Source organism: Motacilla alba, chromosome 5, assembly GCF_015832195.1.
Source record: "Motacilla alba alba isolate MOTALB_02 chromosome 5, Motacilla_alba_V1.0_pri, whole genome shotgun sequence".
In the NCBI taxonomy this organism is placed as follows: Eukaryota; Metazoa; Chordata; class Aves; order Passeriformes; family Motacillidae; genus Motacilla; species Motacilla alba.
The window spans coordinates 25,425,506-25,441,492 of NC_052020.1; the positions used below are offsets into that span (position 1 = coordinate 25,425,506).

The window sequence follows — 15,987 nt, forward strand, 5'->3', positions numbered from 1 at the left end:
TCAGTGTGAGGATGAGGAGCTCAAATACTGTTGAACTCCTAACTTAGTCTTTTGCTGGCCTGAGGAGAATGGTGGCGTGAGTAGCAGCAGGCTATTATTCAGCCTACAGTCAAAACTCTTTGAGGGATGCCTGGTGGCCTAAAGCCTAAATATGGCTTTCTCTTGAAAATGTCTCTCTCTCTCTTTCTTTTAAGATGAAGGCAGACTTCAGATATCTGCTGCAAACAGGCACAGATACAGGAGCTCCTACCCAGGGGTTCAGTAGTGAAACAGTGCAGCTGTAGGCAGAGTGCCTGTGACAGGTCAGGCAGGACTGTCAGTGTGGTGAGACTGTCCCTTTTGGCACCCGTTCTGGTGGAAGCTATTGCTGTGCTGGGTGTGTTTACTACTGCTTTCAAAGAGAGTGCTGGCTGGATGTGCAGGCCACAGTGCTCCTGTACTCCCCTGTGGCTTTGCTAGTGTAGATAGTCCCAAAGGAATGCAAATGATGGGAAAGAGGAAAGTGTTTGTGGGTGGGGGTTAAGTTGGGCTGATCCTTCAAGGATTTCTGTGTTGTCCTTACAGCATATGGAAGCAGTTGTTTGCGATAACTTCCTCAAAACAACAGAAAGAGCTCACGCAAGTACAAAACTCACTCTGAGACCTGGGTGCAGCTGGTCAGACACCGACTTTTCTGAAAAGCCAGATGAGGCTGGCTGGGGCTGTTCAGATCAGTCTTTCTGAAAGGATTAGCTGCACCTCAACAGGATGGCAGAGATGGCACGGCTTCTTTCCCCAAGCATGGGCTTGCCCCATGCACTGTGTGGGACTGTGCCTGGTGGAAGCAAGGGCTGTTGTCAGATAGGTCCTTTGACTTCCAGGTGGGATTGGGCTGCAGTGACACCCCTCTTTCTGGGAAGGCCCAGCTGCTGTGAATACCTGTTAGTGCCTTGAGTCCTGCAATGCAGGACTCTGCTGGTTTGGTTGTCCTATCTGTCTGATGGTGCTGGGATTTGATGTGAAAGGAACAAGGTAAGGGATCTGCTTAGGCACAAAAATTTCTTTACACACATTTGTGCAGTTCCAAGTCACCAAATTTAGATTTAAGCCTGTAAAATGGCTGAATATCAGATTTTGCAAGACAGGTGTTAGCTTCACAGGTTTTGGTGCCTAAGAGTGTATATTGAGTGTCGAAATTTGAGTAAAAGTTGACCTTAAAGGAAAGGAGATGGGATGGTTTCAGATAGCAAAGCAGCAGTGCAAAATGAGCTGCAGAAGTGTTTTGTGTGGATCAATTCAACAACTCTAGGAAGTCACATAGAGAACCTTGACTGAAAGTGCCAAATGCTATTAATAGGAGCCTCAAAATGAAGTAACAAATGCTGCTTGTCAGCCTCCTCTCCTGCCTCTAAATTAGGTACAAATGACAGGTTTAATCATGCAGTTGTTTCCAGGTTTGGATGGGGATGTTGAGGTGGCCCATTAGTTGCCTGTGAAGGCCTGAGCAAGCAGTGACACGTCTGGCAACTGTAGGATGCAAACTGGGCAAACTCAGGAGCTATTGGTAATGAACAGTGTCTCAGATCTGCGGGAGAACTCTCCAGGTCCTGTGGTTAGCTCAGATCAGACTTGGGAGGGTGTGCAAAATACTGTATTTCTGACTGGGATGTGCTAAAGTACTATTTTGGGAGACTCGTAGGAATGGCAGTGTTTATGGCTGTGTAGGACTGGGAGACTGCCCTTACCACAGGAGGAAGTGGTAGCTTCAGAGGTGGATGATGGCAGATCTGTATCTACTGATCTGCCCTTTGCTGACAGATCTTGATTCCAGATTAGGAAGTTAAAGTTGATGTGTTTTTGCCCTAATTACTCATATTAAGAATTTACTTGTTTTAGCTGGCAAATTGAGAAGAATCCAGTTCATACTGTGTTTTTACCTATTGCTTTTTCTCTCTGAAATGTTTTTCATTCCCAAGTTTTGTGACAAAGTGACTATCTCTTCTCCCTATGTCGCCTAGTCTGGAAGCTGGTCATGGGGAAAAAACTGTGGTGTATTTTGGGCAGGTTGGTGGAAGTGGAGCTCACAAGTCTCATAAGATCACATTTGGTTGCATTTTAAATTTATATGCATCCCTTCTGATGCAAGTTGGTTTTAATACTCAAGTATTATCATGTGGTGGTGCTGCCTTTGGGTAGGCTTTGTGGGGTTGCCTTTCAAGTTCTTTACACTGGAAAGTTTTTGAAGTTAAGACTGGGAGCAAAAGAGGGGAAGCCTTTTTTAGAAAGTTAGTTATGAATCTTTAGTCTAGAGACAGTTACCTGTTTCTGTAGCACTTTTTCTGTCAATATCAGAGGTATGGCCTTGACAGTTGCCTTTTTCTGAAGGAACAGATGGTCTTTTGGAGGCCAGAAGATACTCACTGGCAGTAAAATTATTAGACTGGAAGACTGAGCTACTCCTTTTATGACAAGCTGTGTGCTGACCATAGGAGAAAGGTAGACTTTCCACATCCTAGCATAGCCACAAAAAGTCTCTTGGCAAAGCAGCAGGGGACCTCCACTGACTTTAGAGTGAGAGAGGAGGCTGGAGTAAGGGTGATATTTTGGCATTGGTGAGGTGAGGGTGTCAAGACAAATCAGGTAGTCCTCCTGTTTGGTTTCTCTTCTTAAAGACATGGAGGGGTCAGATTGGGTTTTGGATGTGCAGCTAGATTGATCCAGTTGCCAGGGAAAGGGTATGCTTGTTTTGGTTTTTTTCCCCTGAATTTGGTCTTTCTGTGATTTTCCAGGCTGGCAAACAGAAAACAAACAGAAGATTACAAGTGGAACATGGTTTTCTGGTGGTTTGGCCTTCTGGACATGTAATTGCCATGCCAGGGCTGTCTGGAGTGAGGGGAAATGGAGAGGGGTATCACTGGGCTGAGAAGGATGAGGGAGGAAGGAACTGTCCCCTCCAAGACAGGCTCCTGTAAGGTCAGCTCAGCTGTGGTGCAAGACTGCACACTGAGAGGCTCGATAAATGTCCTTGCAGAGCAAAAACACACCTGTTGGTGAAAGTAGGTTGCTGAATTGCTGCTGAATATCTGCATAGCCAAGGTCAAGCAGTGCCTTTTAGGATAGTGGCAATTACAGCCAGACGGAGCTAAAGCCTGCACTGAGCAGTGTAATCACAGCATTGCTAAATTGATGTTTGCTGACAGCATCAAGTAATTGGTGCCTTATCTAGATAGAACTACTTGAATGGCACATGTCTTTTCCACTTCCTCCTTTGCTGTCAAGAATGCATTTTCTGTAGGAATTCAAACCCATTCTAGTTTGGGAACTGCTGATATTATCTAGACTCTCAGCAGCAGAAACAGTGAGTTCTTTCTGCATGTTTTTGAGCTGCTTTGAAAAGATTTGTTTTGAAGTATTGTTAACAAGTCTGGAAGAGTAGATATCCTCCTGGCCTTTCCCAATGCTCTCCCCAACCTTGTTCCAATATTAAGTTGAAACAAAACTATTTCCTTTCTTTATCAGTGGATTTGTAACTGCATTTTTATTTGCAAGTTCTTTCTCAACGAAAATCCAGTGGAGTTTTGTAAAAGCCATATTTTCAGAGATTCACAGTTTGCAAGGGAAGGGGAGAATGTGGTGGTTTCTCATAATGTTTAAAAGTACCTGGGGTATATTATTAATAAGAGGGGAAAAAAAGACCAAGTTGTTCCAGAGATTGGAAAATGATATCTTTCACTTTCCATGTCATTGTTTGAAGGCAGGCCAAATTTGAACTAACTGAAAGCATGGATGGCTCATGTTAAGTGGTGGCACTTCAGCCCTCTTTTACCTGCTGAATCAAGGTGGTTCTCTGTGTGAGGTTATTTCTGGCCCCTTACCTAGTAACCTGAACCTTGAGCTCAGTGAGACCTTGTATCTCACCCTGCAGCCAAACTCCTCAGGTCTGGTAAGGTGTGTGGTCAGGGTGGCGTGGGAAACCTGCCCCGCCCCTGCCTTTTGTGCTCCACCTCGGTATAAATGCAAGATGTTCGTCTTCAGGGCAGCTATTAAAGTCAGTAGTAATTATTACAATATAACTTCTGATGCTGTGTCCATGCCTCTAAGGCCTTAACTAAATATGACTTAGATGATGATAATTAAAAACAGAAGACTGTGACCCAGTAAAATCCTTGAGTTTGGCACAGACAGCAATGCCGAGGAGGAATGTATGCATCAAATATATAATAAATAAAATGAAGCTGTGCAAATGTAAGGGAAAGAGAATAATTTTGTGTCGGTCAAAATAACCCCAGGGCTGAGAACTGCTTCGTGCTTAGAGATTGAGTCCTTTCATGCCACAAACCAGATTTTGTGCAGTGTAATCCCACTGCAGCCTTTTGCTTTGGGGTAATTGCTGAATCTCCCTGGCCTTCTCTGCCAGAGAGTGCTCCCAAAACATTGTATCATGTCCATTTGTGACCTGTCCTTCCCATTTTTTTTTGTTTTGTTTTTGTTTTGTTTTTTGTTTGTTTGGTTTTGGTTTTTTTTGCTTTTATCAGCTTCTTACCACAGAGGCTTTTGTATCTTCCAAGTAGCTCTTCCCAGTTGCATTTCTTGTCTTAAAAACAGTGGAGAAGTTTGCCTGAGGGAAGTGTGGGGACATTTAGATAACAGTCTCTTGCAAGGGTTATTGGTATGCAGCAGGCTTGTGAGTGTTTATGGTGTTCTGTCTCACTGTTCCTGGCAAGGAAGGCCCTTGACCACTAGTTGTGATTTCCACCTCCAGCACCATAGGAAAAATGGACTATTCAGTTCCTAGGAATATGAGGCTGAGACCAGGCTGAACCACTTACAACTGGATGGAGGCAACAAAGAGAATGTGTCAACCTGGAAACTGTTTTCAGGAAAGAGCCAAGCTCTAGAGACAGTGGTGTATTGCTCTTACTGGAAGGATGGGAATCTGTGGCCAATGAATGTGCATTCCAGCTTTTCACCAGTACTATCTGCTGCTTGCAACCCTCTGTTTGCAATGCTCTGGCATAGAGAAAGTAATAAGTGGGTCAATAACTCTTTCTCTGTACCCCAGCAGTATTTTCCTATGCCTATACTGAAAGTTGAATGGGGTTACTTTTGTAAGTGGTGCTTCTCAGTGGATTTCTAGGAACCAGGGAACCAGCGTGAACCAGACCATCAGCATCTGTGTTATGGATCTATTTGAGCTGCACTTATGTTTCATGGTACTTCTTGTTTTCTTTCTTGTATGCTCTAGGTGACTTTGGAAAAGGTGTTGGGCATAACCGTGTCGGGAGGCAGAGGATTAGCCTGCGACCCCAGAACTGGCCTCGTTGCTTATCCAGCAGGGTGAGTCACTAACCACATTCCTCAAAGCTAAAATAAACCGTGACTGATACAATAACATAAAGATTCAGGGTGTTTTCACTATCATCTTCTATAGGAAGCCTATTTACTGCTCTTTAAACACCAGACAATGATGAGACTCAGCACTGTTAGTTTAATTGGCAAGGGAGAGGGGTTGCATTATCAAATTTTAATGAGATCCCTTTTAATGGAACTGCTCTCATTCCTCTTGCTCTAAGCTTAGAGTTAAATACATTTTGTGGACTTTTCACTGTGTTCTGTAGTGTGATGAACATAGGCATAACTCAGTGTGATTCTCAATCTAATAAAAACCTAATGGAGCAAATGATTCTTTCAATGACTTGACAGAAGTCTTCTTGTAGATGCCCTGCAATTTATGACTTGCCATGTTCCTCAGCCAAATGTGAGGAAAGATTTCAGGCTTATAGCCTGAACCTGCTTATGTGTGGGTTCTTTGGAGTGAAACACATCTGTCAATTGTAGTCTAAGCTCAAATAGAGGTATCCAGAAGGAGACTTTGATGGAAAGCAAATCAGCTACCTACAGGGATATGGGTGAGGGCTGGAGAGGTTTGCTGTGATGCAGAAATCAATATGAGTTTGGCTCTCCTTTGAGCTTGTTGTGCTGGTCAGCAAGCTAAGAGAGAAGACAAAGGACATGACTCCATGTCATATTGCGTGGACAAACTCTTAAGATATGAAAGCTGGAATTAGAAGACAAGAACTTCCACATCAGTTGTAGATGATGTTTTCAAGGGTACCATAAGTGTGCTAGCAGCATTTAAAGATTCTGTGTTTGTGGCTAAAATGAGAGATGGAATCAGTGAAACTGGCTGGAAATTTTTGCCTGTCCTGGTGATATCCTAGTTCACCAAATCACAACATTGCTGTGGTTGGGGGAGCCTTTTGAGATCATCTAGTCAACCCTCATGCTCAGTCAGGGTCACCCCTAGCAGGTTGCCCAGGACTATGGCCAGACAGCTTTTGAATATCTCCAGAGAGGGAGATGCCAACATCTCTGGGCACCATGTTACAGTGTTTGACTACTCTCACAGTAATACAAACAAAATAAGAACATAAAAATAAAGGGTTAAAAATTTTTTTTGTGCTTTAATTTATGCCTATTGCCTCTTTTTCTGTCAGTGGACAGTCTGTTAATCTGCAGACAGTTTGAGGTCCACATCAGTGTTCAACAGTATCTGTTATGCTTGAACTCTTTGGAGCCAGGCAAATATATTCTGGTGTGTTTTGCCTCTTCCTGTGTATCTCTTCTGACACTGAATATGTTCACAATTGAAGTCAGCAAAGAGAGAGAGAGAAGAAAATGAGTGCAGTAAACAGGTATTTTGGGCTCTTGCATAGCTGAAGATAGGTTAGCTTTGTTAATAGCTATGTCCTTTGAAGAGCATGCCTGACATTGATTTAATCAAGTGTCAGTACACCTGGGATTTCTTCTGGCTAATTAAAAGGTTATGTGGTCCCTTAGGGCTTTACAGGGGAATTCCTGTCCTTACTTGTTGGTGGTAACATTTCATGGCCTGGGCAGGAATATACTAGATGTGTGTTCTAAAAGTTTAAAGGCTTGTATGACTTGCTGCTTTTGTGCCGTGGCTTGCCTGATACTGTTGTGATTTGCTGCAGTCATACACAAGCTAGCAATCTAATCATCTTGTTCAGTTTGGGTTTTGTTGGTTTTTGTGGGGTTTTTAAGTTTGGTTTGTTGTTTTTGTGGGTTTTTTTCCCATTCTGATTTGCAGTGAATGTCTCTTGATTTGGAAGAATCCTGGCCTTTCTGGTACACTGGATTAATTTTGTATATTTTTGTTTCTATTTGTATTACACAGACTCACAGAATAGGTAGGGCTGGAAGGGACCACACTGGCTCATTCAGTGCAACCTCCCTGCTCAAGCAGGGTCATCCTAGTGCACATGGCACAGGATTACATCCAGATGGTTCTTGAATATCTCCAGTGAGGGCGACTCCAAGGCCTCTCTGGGCAACCTGTTCAGTAAAGAACTGAACTGTCACCTTCACAGTAAAGGAGCTTTTCCTCATATTCAGGTGGACCTTCCTGTGCATCAGTTTCTGCCCTTTGCCTCTTGTTCTGTTGCTTGGCACTACTGAGAAGAGCCTGGCTCTATCCTCTGACGCCCTCCCTTGAGACACTGATAGATGTTGTCTCTTCTATGCCCCCTCTCTGTTGTCTCTTCTCAAGGCTGAGCAGGCCCAGCTTCCTCAGCCTTTCCTACTCCAGTCTCTTAATTATCTTCCTAGCCCTTTGCTGGACCCACTCCAGGAGCTCCATGTCTCTCTTGTACTGAGGAGCTCAGAACTGTATCCAGCACTCCAGATATGCCCTCACCAGGGCTGGGCAGAGGGGCAGGATCAGCTCCCTGGACCTGCTGGCAGTGCTCTTCCTGATGAACCCCTGGATCCCACTGGCCTTCCTGGCCATAAGGGCACTGCTGGCTCAGTTGTTGTCCACCAGAACCCCCAGGTCCCTCCTGGCAGAGCTGCTCTCCAGCAGGTTGGCCCCCAGCCTGTGCTGGTGCCTGGGGTTGTTCTTCCCAGGTGCAGGACCGTGCATTTGCCTTTGTTGGATTTCAGACAGCTCTTCCCTGCCCATCTCTCCAGCCTGTTGAGGTCCTTCTCAAGGTCTGCACAGCCCTCTGGGGTATCAGCCACTCCTCCCAGCTTTTGTGTCATCAGTGAACTTGCTGAGGAGGCGTCTGCTCCTTCATCCAATTCACTGATGAGCAAGTTAAACAACACTGGGCCCAGTACTGAACCTTTGGGGACATCACTGGTGACAGGACTCCAACAAGACCCTGTGACAGTGATTATGACCATCTGGGTTCTGTTGCTCAGACAGAACTGTGCATTTACTGGACACCAAACTACTTACATGAGTCTGGTGTAGCAGACCGGGCATGGCTCATGCCCAGTTGTTTCATGACCTGTGCATGCAACTCAGTCATCCTCAGTTGTAGTCCAGTGATTTCCCCATCCCACTGCTCAGGTATGGAGGTTTTGCAATGCTGATGTGCAGATGCTTTGCTCCTCCAGTCCTACCCCTAAAAGCTGAATTTACGTAACAGTGCTGTATTTTCCTAAGAACACTTTCAACATACCTAGATTGATTTGGTTGAGATCAAAACAGTTGCCCCAGGCCTCGTGACTTCATCCACGTCACGTATACTAGCAACTATGTGAATGAGGACTTGTGCATAAGCTTTGGCATTCTTTGAGCATAATCTTAATTTGGGAATTTGGGTCTCTGGATTGCCTAAAATATTTTTTTTAAATGTGATTGTTTTTCTGAGTTTTCTCTTTCCTAGAGTTTCTGAATCTCCTGGGAAGTTTCTTAAACTGATGAAAGAAGCAATTCCCAATGCAACAACTCATTCCTACTCCACTGTTGTGCCAAAGAGCTGAGTGTTACATTATTTTTTCCTTTTCTTCCCAATGGCTTTTGCACATATTACCCTTTATCTGCTTTGACCCTAATGGGGCTCCCTCACTGGCAGTTTGAGACAGCAGCTGTGCTGATCCTGGTATATTTTTTGTGGGATGCTTGTGTTATAGGAGACCTTTTCTTCATGTCAGCAGTAAAGGGCTAAAGGCACTGAGTACTGCAGATGTTCCAGGCTACCCCTTTGATGTAAGGCTCTTGTCTTGGGAGATAAGACAACATAAGAGAGAAAATTGTATCCTCTGCAAAAGTCTTGCATCTGCTGCCTGCATTCACCTGTTTTTATACTGTCAAGTGAAACAAACCCAAAGTTGCTTAATCAGATCTTTGATTGGGTTTTGCAGTGAGTAACAAAGTTGTTCTTGTGAGGGGAGTACAGAAATGTACCAAATTTTTTACCTCTTGTGGTAGGACCATTGCTCTGGCCTTCTCTTGTTTCAATTCCCCTGCTTTGCATTTTCCCTGCTCTTCTCAGTTTATTCTCTTTTGAGTTTTTTTGTTTTTTTTTTTTTTCTGCAGTAGCTAGTTGAGACTCTGTTTCCTAGAAACAAGAAGAGAAACAAAACTAAGAAAATCCTCTGAGGATGACTAACATTAAAAAGGAAAAAATGGGTGTGTGAAATGTCTATAATTTAAATTCTATACCAGCTGCTAAGATAGCTTTAGTCAGCTTATCTGGTTTTGGTGTTTTGTTTACTGGTTTTTTTAAGCCTTGTAGGTTGGTGTGACTGATTGATTGATTTTACTTCTCATTGTTCTTCTTTTCTTGGCTCTCAGCTGATCCTGATAGCTGGTTGAGAACCTGATCTTCTAGTGAGGCACTTGCCTGCTTGAGGAAGGATCCTGTGCTTTTTCTACTGAGGAGCAGGAACGTAGCGCTTTGTGCCTTTAGTGTGCAATGCCTTTTAAACACTATGCTGTCATGCTCTGGTCAATTTAAGCATCCCTCTAGCTCTTCTCATCAGCTTGGAGCCACTCTGATAGATTTCAGGGATTTTTTACATTCATGTTCCTTGCTGGGAAGACTGGTATTTGATATATAGCACGTGTACTGAGTTGATCAATATTAACCTGCATATTCTTTTATTCTTTCCTCCTTTCAGCTCTTGAATAGGTCTTTACATACAGCAGCTCCTGCTAAAGGCAGATATGTGTTTAATATAGAGAATTCTCTCTGAGATATAGTAAAATGAGTTTCTCTGGCTTTCTCTCAGAAATTATTGTAGACAGAATAGACACAGGTCCCAGGCTAGCTCTGTGTGTGTGCACAGTACATTTGCTGAACACATGATTTGGATGCCTCTCTATTCTGACCCATTTCAGAATGAATCATCCTTGTTTGTAGATAGAAGCGAGGGACAATAGGAGATGGATGATCAAAGTTAAAGTGAAGATACCGAGTCTTTTATCCTGCTGCTTTTTGCTGCATGATCTGATTGAAGAGTTAGACTTGTTCCTTCTTCAGCTTTATCACCTTGGGGTTTTAGTTTGTTTGTTTGTTTTTGTTTTGTTTTTTTGGAGATATGCAAGTAATATTCCAAAAGAAATAATTGTATGAGTGTTCAAATCAGAAAACTGCACAGTTCTGGGTCAAATTTTATTTTACTGCAATTGTGCTGTGCGTGCTGCATGTCAGTGCAGCAGCTTCTTGTGTGCCAACCTGCACTGCAGCAACATCCAGCCACTGTCTTATCTCTTTTCACTGTGTCTTCCCCTGTTGCACTCCTCATCCTCAGCTGATTTGCAGAATGGAGTGGAAGCCACTGAACTCCTCAGACCTTCTGAGTCATACCCCTCCTGGCTGTCAGGTCCTGCACTGACTGGCAGTGATGATGGTCTCTATCACAGCAAAGGGAGGAAGGGGATGAACAGGAAATGAGTGAATTGGTTTTAATCCATCTAGGAGCCTGCTCAGCACATGTGTAGCTGTCTCACATAGCTCAGTGGTAAGTCCCTCTGGAAGCTGAAAGAATGGAGATTTTTCTTTTCCAGAAGTAATTGTTAGTTTGCTCTCAAATACTTCTTTCCAGTTCCAGTAGATAGGCTGTAAGGCTGAGTGGTTTCCAGCCCATCCACATGTGGATGGAAAACTTTCTCTTGGAAAGTTTTAGTCATAATTTTCCATCATTATATAGATAATTTATTACCTTGTGCAGTAATCTTTCAATTTAGAACAATTTCACTTTACCTTAAGCTGTATATAACCCACAATGGAAGAGTAACATTTAGGATAAACATTATGTAACTTGAGCAGGTAGAATGAGCAAGGCAACATCATTTCTTCCTTAAAGTGGAAAGTTTTGGTCAGTGAGGTACAGTAACAAATTTTGAGAGGCAAATCTAACAGGTGAGTGAGGGTGAAGGAGGCAGATTGCTGTTCTGAACTGGGATCTTTCCAAGGCTTATGACCATTTTGTCCAGGTTAGAATTAGTGGTGATGTGGACAATGAAATCCTAATTTCTAAATTAACAAGTATTCCTGCATTATTCCAGTGCCTGTTTTTATTAACTAATGGATCACATTGCTTAGGTGTCACAATGGTAGCTGCCTTTAGAAAGCTCTAGGTGCACAAAACCAATGTACTTCCTTATAGAGCCAGTACATGATACATACGCAGTTTGAGCACAGCTCTTCTGCTCTGTGAAGGCACAATTCTTCACTAATTTTTGCTTAGCATAAACACTAATGCTATTGGGCTGTATCCCAAATGCAGCCTGCATTAGTACAGGGATTTTGAAATACTTGAGCTGCTGGGTTGCCAGTAGATAAATCCACTTCTACTGGTGCTGTCTTCTTCAAGTTTACTTACTAAAAGCTCTGAAGCTCTGTGATTTCTTTTTATGATCTTTTGTAAAGGAGAATCCTGTGGTGTTGTAAACCTACCATAAAATGTAGAAAAGTTCTTGTATATGCTTCAAAGCAGATTTCAGCATTTTGGTCACATCAGAGGCAGCTTGCTTTGTCCTCTTTTGAAACAGGACAATTGCCTTTCAAGAGTTAGACCTCTTTTCCCTCATCATCTCCCAGAAATCTGGAGTGTTGTTAATACCTTTTTTCTGTGAAGCTACTGTGCATAACATGCCATCTGGGGAGATTTTCCAGCTGGCACAATTGTGATGATGGGCTCAGAGATGAAGATAAGAAAATCCCCTTAAGTGAGATCGTTAAACATAATTAGAATCTGTACTGCAGAATGGTTTGAGTAGGGCCACTACAACCAAACCAAGTCAAACTTTGTGTGTCAAAAGTGAACAACACTGGGTTTCAAAAAGATCTGTTCAAAAAGATAATAAAAAGTAGCCAAGCCCTTCCTTCCCTTTCCTTCCCCAGCAGTAGCAGATTTCTCAGAAAGAAGCAAGGATACTTTTGTGTCTCAAATCTCCCTGTGTTAAATACTCACTGGAGAGAAAGGAACGGATCTGCGCTGGGGCATGAAGACCGAGATGTAACAAGAGTTCGTTCACTACTTGTCTTTATTAAGGTAGATGGGGAGGAGGGGAGGGTTTAGCTGAAGAAGTAGCTGTAGAGAAGAAGGCTGGGCTGAAGAAGGCTGATATAGTCTTAGTTTCTGGCAAGAGAGTGAAGTCTGTACTTGGGACAAAACAGTGGAGATATGCTTTGCAACAGTGCTTTATTCTCTTGCCAAATAATTGTAGCTGATATTTTAATTATCAGAGGTGGATTTAAGGGGGCTGTGGTCTCTCTTCTGTTCTCTTGCAGTTGGCCCATGACATTCACAAGTAACAGTCATGCAGTTTGGAGTAATTGCCCTCTTCAAATCTGTGTAGCAGCTGGATCCAGTTCTGAATCCCCATCATTGCACTTCAGACAGAAAAGGTCCTGCCTGCTGAAGTAGGGGCAGTCTTTCTTGTGTGGGCTGGCTCCACATGTCTATAACAGCTAGACAGGAATTTTTGCATTGTTTTTTTCTTGGTCTTCCTTTTTGGTCTCTCCTTTCTTGGTCTCTCCAGTGAGTACTGGAGACTCCTCCACACTGAATCCATGTCTCTAATAAAACTGCACCTAAAGAGTAGAATTGTTTGCTGAACAGTTGTGTACTGATCAGTTCAGTTGTAACCTTGCTTGGTTTGGCAGAAGAGAAAACAAATAAGCAAACGAAGCAGTACTAGCAATCAGCTGGAGCTGTAGGCAAACTCCCCTGGTTTAAGACTTTACCAGAACTGGAGTCAAACCTGTTAAATTGACTTCCAGTTTTCATCAGCCAGTCCCCTAGTGTGTGGCTGCTTTTGATCTCTTGCCTAATTAATTAAAATTCTTTACCTTTGACAACCAGTGGAGGACATAACATTTGGTAGAATCTTAAATAATGAGGTAGCTGTGAAGCTTCAGACCTGCAGCAAGCCTGTTGCCCAGCAGAAAAGGGAGAAAAATAGGACAAAACCTCAAAATAGCTGGGCAGAAAAGCTTCTTACTAAACCAGAGGGAGACTTAGTGAAGTCTGCCAAAAGTGCTGCAGCATATATTGAAGACTGCAGCACTGGGGTGCTGTCAGACAGCTGGAGGGAATGTGTTGGGAGCTGAGCCCCTGAGTCTGAGAGCTCAGCTGCTGGATGGGGAGTTGGTTAATGCCATCTTTGCCAGCTGTGGAGTAGCTCTTGTGGTGGACAGTGGGAATCTTGTGGAATGCTTGGCTTCAGACCTTGTGTGACTTCTACATTTTGTCATTCTTGCTCTTGAAAGATGAGTCAGGGCAGTGCTGATGTTTGGTGTTGCCAGGTCCCTTTGAGGCAAGCTGCTGTGCACAGAGCTTCTGGATCCTTGTCCTGAGTGCCGCATGCTAATCCAGCCTTCAGGTTACAAGGGGTGGGTTGTAGCTCTGTAGCCAGCTACTACATCTTGGGACAGATAGAGATGTAATGTGATGCTTTATCCTACAGTTACTATTTGAGTATCTGGCATCAGCAATAGGTCTGATATGGCATCCTCCTTCAAGCCTCCAGGTACCAATGTATGTTTATTCCCTGTCTTTCAAGAGAAGCTATGAGATATGAGTCCCGTCTCCCAAAAAATTCTTTGTGTACCCCTTGCTATCTGGGATCAGCCTGTGCTCATCCATGCTTTTGTAATTCCTCCTTTCTGTTAGGCACCTGGAAAAGGCTGGGCTTTGCAGCTGAGCTCAATGTAGGGGCACACTGCTCCTTCCCTGTCTGGCTACAGAACCTCCTGTTCCAGAAGGAGCACAGTCTGTTCCCCATCTTGCAGCCCTTGCAGTGCCAGGACCTGTGACAGGCAGTACCCACTCTCTGCACTCTGAGTGAATCAAAGTTGAAGTCTGGTGGCCCTTTAGTAAAAGTTTGCTGCTATTTATATAAACAAAACAATGCAAACCAGAAAACCTCAACCAACTCCAACCAGACCCCCAAAAGCCTCAACAGGAAGCCTTGACTTTTTTAGACTGGCAGATGGTTTTTGATATCTAGATTTAATTGAGAATTTTTCAAGGGAATGGTCCAACCAAAATGAAACATTTTGGGATGTGTTTTACAAATTTGTTCACAGGAAATCTGTAGAGAAAGGGAATATATGAGAGGAAGCAGATATCTTTCCCCAGAAAGAGCAGCCTGAGGATCTCCTTAGGATGTGGGAACCCTTCTTTGAGTTGAACAGAAAACTGAGTTCAATTCAGAGGTGAGCTGGTAACTCTATTCTCACCTTCCCATTCTCACCTTCAAATATGCAGGGTTGGCTCCAGGAAAGTCATAGATAGAATTTGGGTTGGAAAGGGACCTTTAGAGGCCGTCTAGTCCAACCCACCTTGCGGTGAACAAGGACATCTTCATCAACTTCATCTTCAGGGACATCTTGCTCATCTGTCACCCCTCTAGACAACCTGTTTCAGTGCTTCACCACATTACTTTTTTTGTAAAAAAAAATTCTAATTTGGATCTATTCTCTTTTAGCTTAAAGCCATTTCCCCCATTTCCTACTACAACAGGCTCTACTAAAGTTTGTCCCCATCTTTCTTGTAAGTCACTGTTAAGTACTGAAAAGCCACTGTAAGGTTTCCTAGAGCCTTTTTGTCTCTACACTCAGCTCTCAGCCTATCCTCACATAGAGGTGTTCCAGTCCTCTGGTCATTTTTGTGGTTTTTCTCTGGACCTGCTCTAACAGGTCCATGTCTTTCCTGTCCTGAGGGTTCCACACCTGGATGCAGTACATCAGGTGGGGTCTCACCAGAAGCGTGTTGTTCTGTATTCTTTATGTAGCTCTATATTTGGAATGATACTGAGGGTTTGTCCAAAGGACAGGATGACTTTCCTGAAAAAAGCCAGCAATAGGGAAGAGCCAGTGTATTGTAGGGCATGGGGAACAGACTTCTTTTCTTTATATTTATGGTCACGGGTCTGAATGGTAGAGAAAAATCACTTTGTTTATCTCAGCTTGCACCATTTCCTAAAAAGAAAAGTAACAGTTCTCTGTTTTCTCCCTTATAGATAATAGGAGTTGGGTATTAAATAATTACTATATTAAAAAAAAAAGAAAAAAATTGATAATGGGAAAGATGCTGTGTTGTACACCAATCCTTCCCTGTGCTAGTTAGGACACTCTTTTCCCAAGACCACACACTAACCTTCCCTCAAGGTGGTAAAGCCCACAAAGACACGCTGTGCTGCCTTTCAGAGCCTCTGCAGTGCGATGCTCCTGCTCAAAGTCCCACAGCTCGTTCCATGAATGGGACACGAGCTCAGCTGACGCTGTGGTACCTGCACACACACAAAGTTAAGGACGTGATTAGGGCAAAAACCACCAGATGCTACTGGCTTCACTCTTTCTGTGTCCTTGTTTTCACCTGTTCTAAGTGCTGAGCAAGCCTGATTCTCAGAGAGAGGATACAAAATGGGGCAGTGGTGGAAAGAAATGCTCTCAGAATGGTTTGTGGAAGGAAATGGGATGGAGTTTGTGTAAGCATCCCTTCAGTGGTATATTTTACATTTTCTTTTTTTTTTTTTTTTTAACATCAGAATACTTTTGCTTGCAAATTCTTTGATTACTAATTGCCTTTGGACTCTGACCCTTCAGTACCACAGCATGACACACAATTGTGTTAACTATAAGAAACTTTTTAACTTAACTGATGGTCAAGTTGGGGATGGTTTTTAGTGTAAGAATGAATTGCAGGACTCTTATTATGGGCCAAAGAAGGCTCCTTGCTTGCACT

The 15,987-nt window shown here is 43.3% G+C and overlaps 1 protein-coding gene across 8 annotated transcripts in view; it reads left to right on the forward strand.

Moving 5' to 3' along the window:
* MAPKBP1 (mitogen-activated protein kinase binding protein 1) overlaps nucleotides 1-15,987 on the forward strand; it is a 101,479-nt gene that overhangs the window by 24,137 nt on the left and 61,355 nt on the right. For all 8 annotated transcript variants that reach the window (XM_038139387.1, XM_038139393.1, XM_038139395.1 and 5 more), the window contains exon 3: nucleotides 5,225-5,316. In XM_038139387.1, the coding sequence (XP_037995315.1) occupies nucleotides 5,225-5,316 (92 nt within the window). The remainder of the gene's footprint in view (nucleotides 1-5,224; nucleotides 5,317-15,987) is intronic.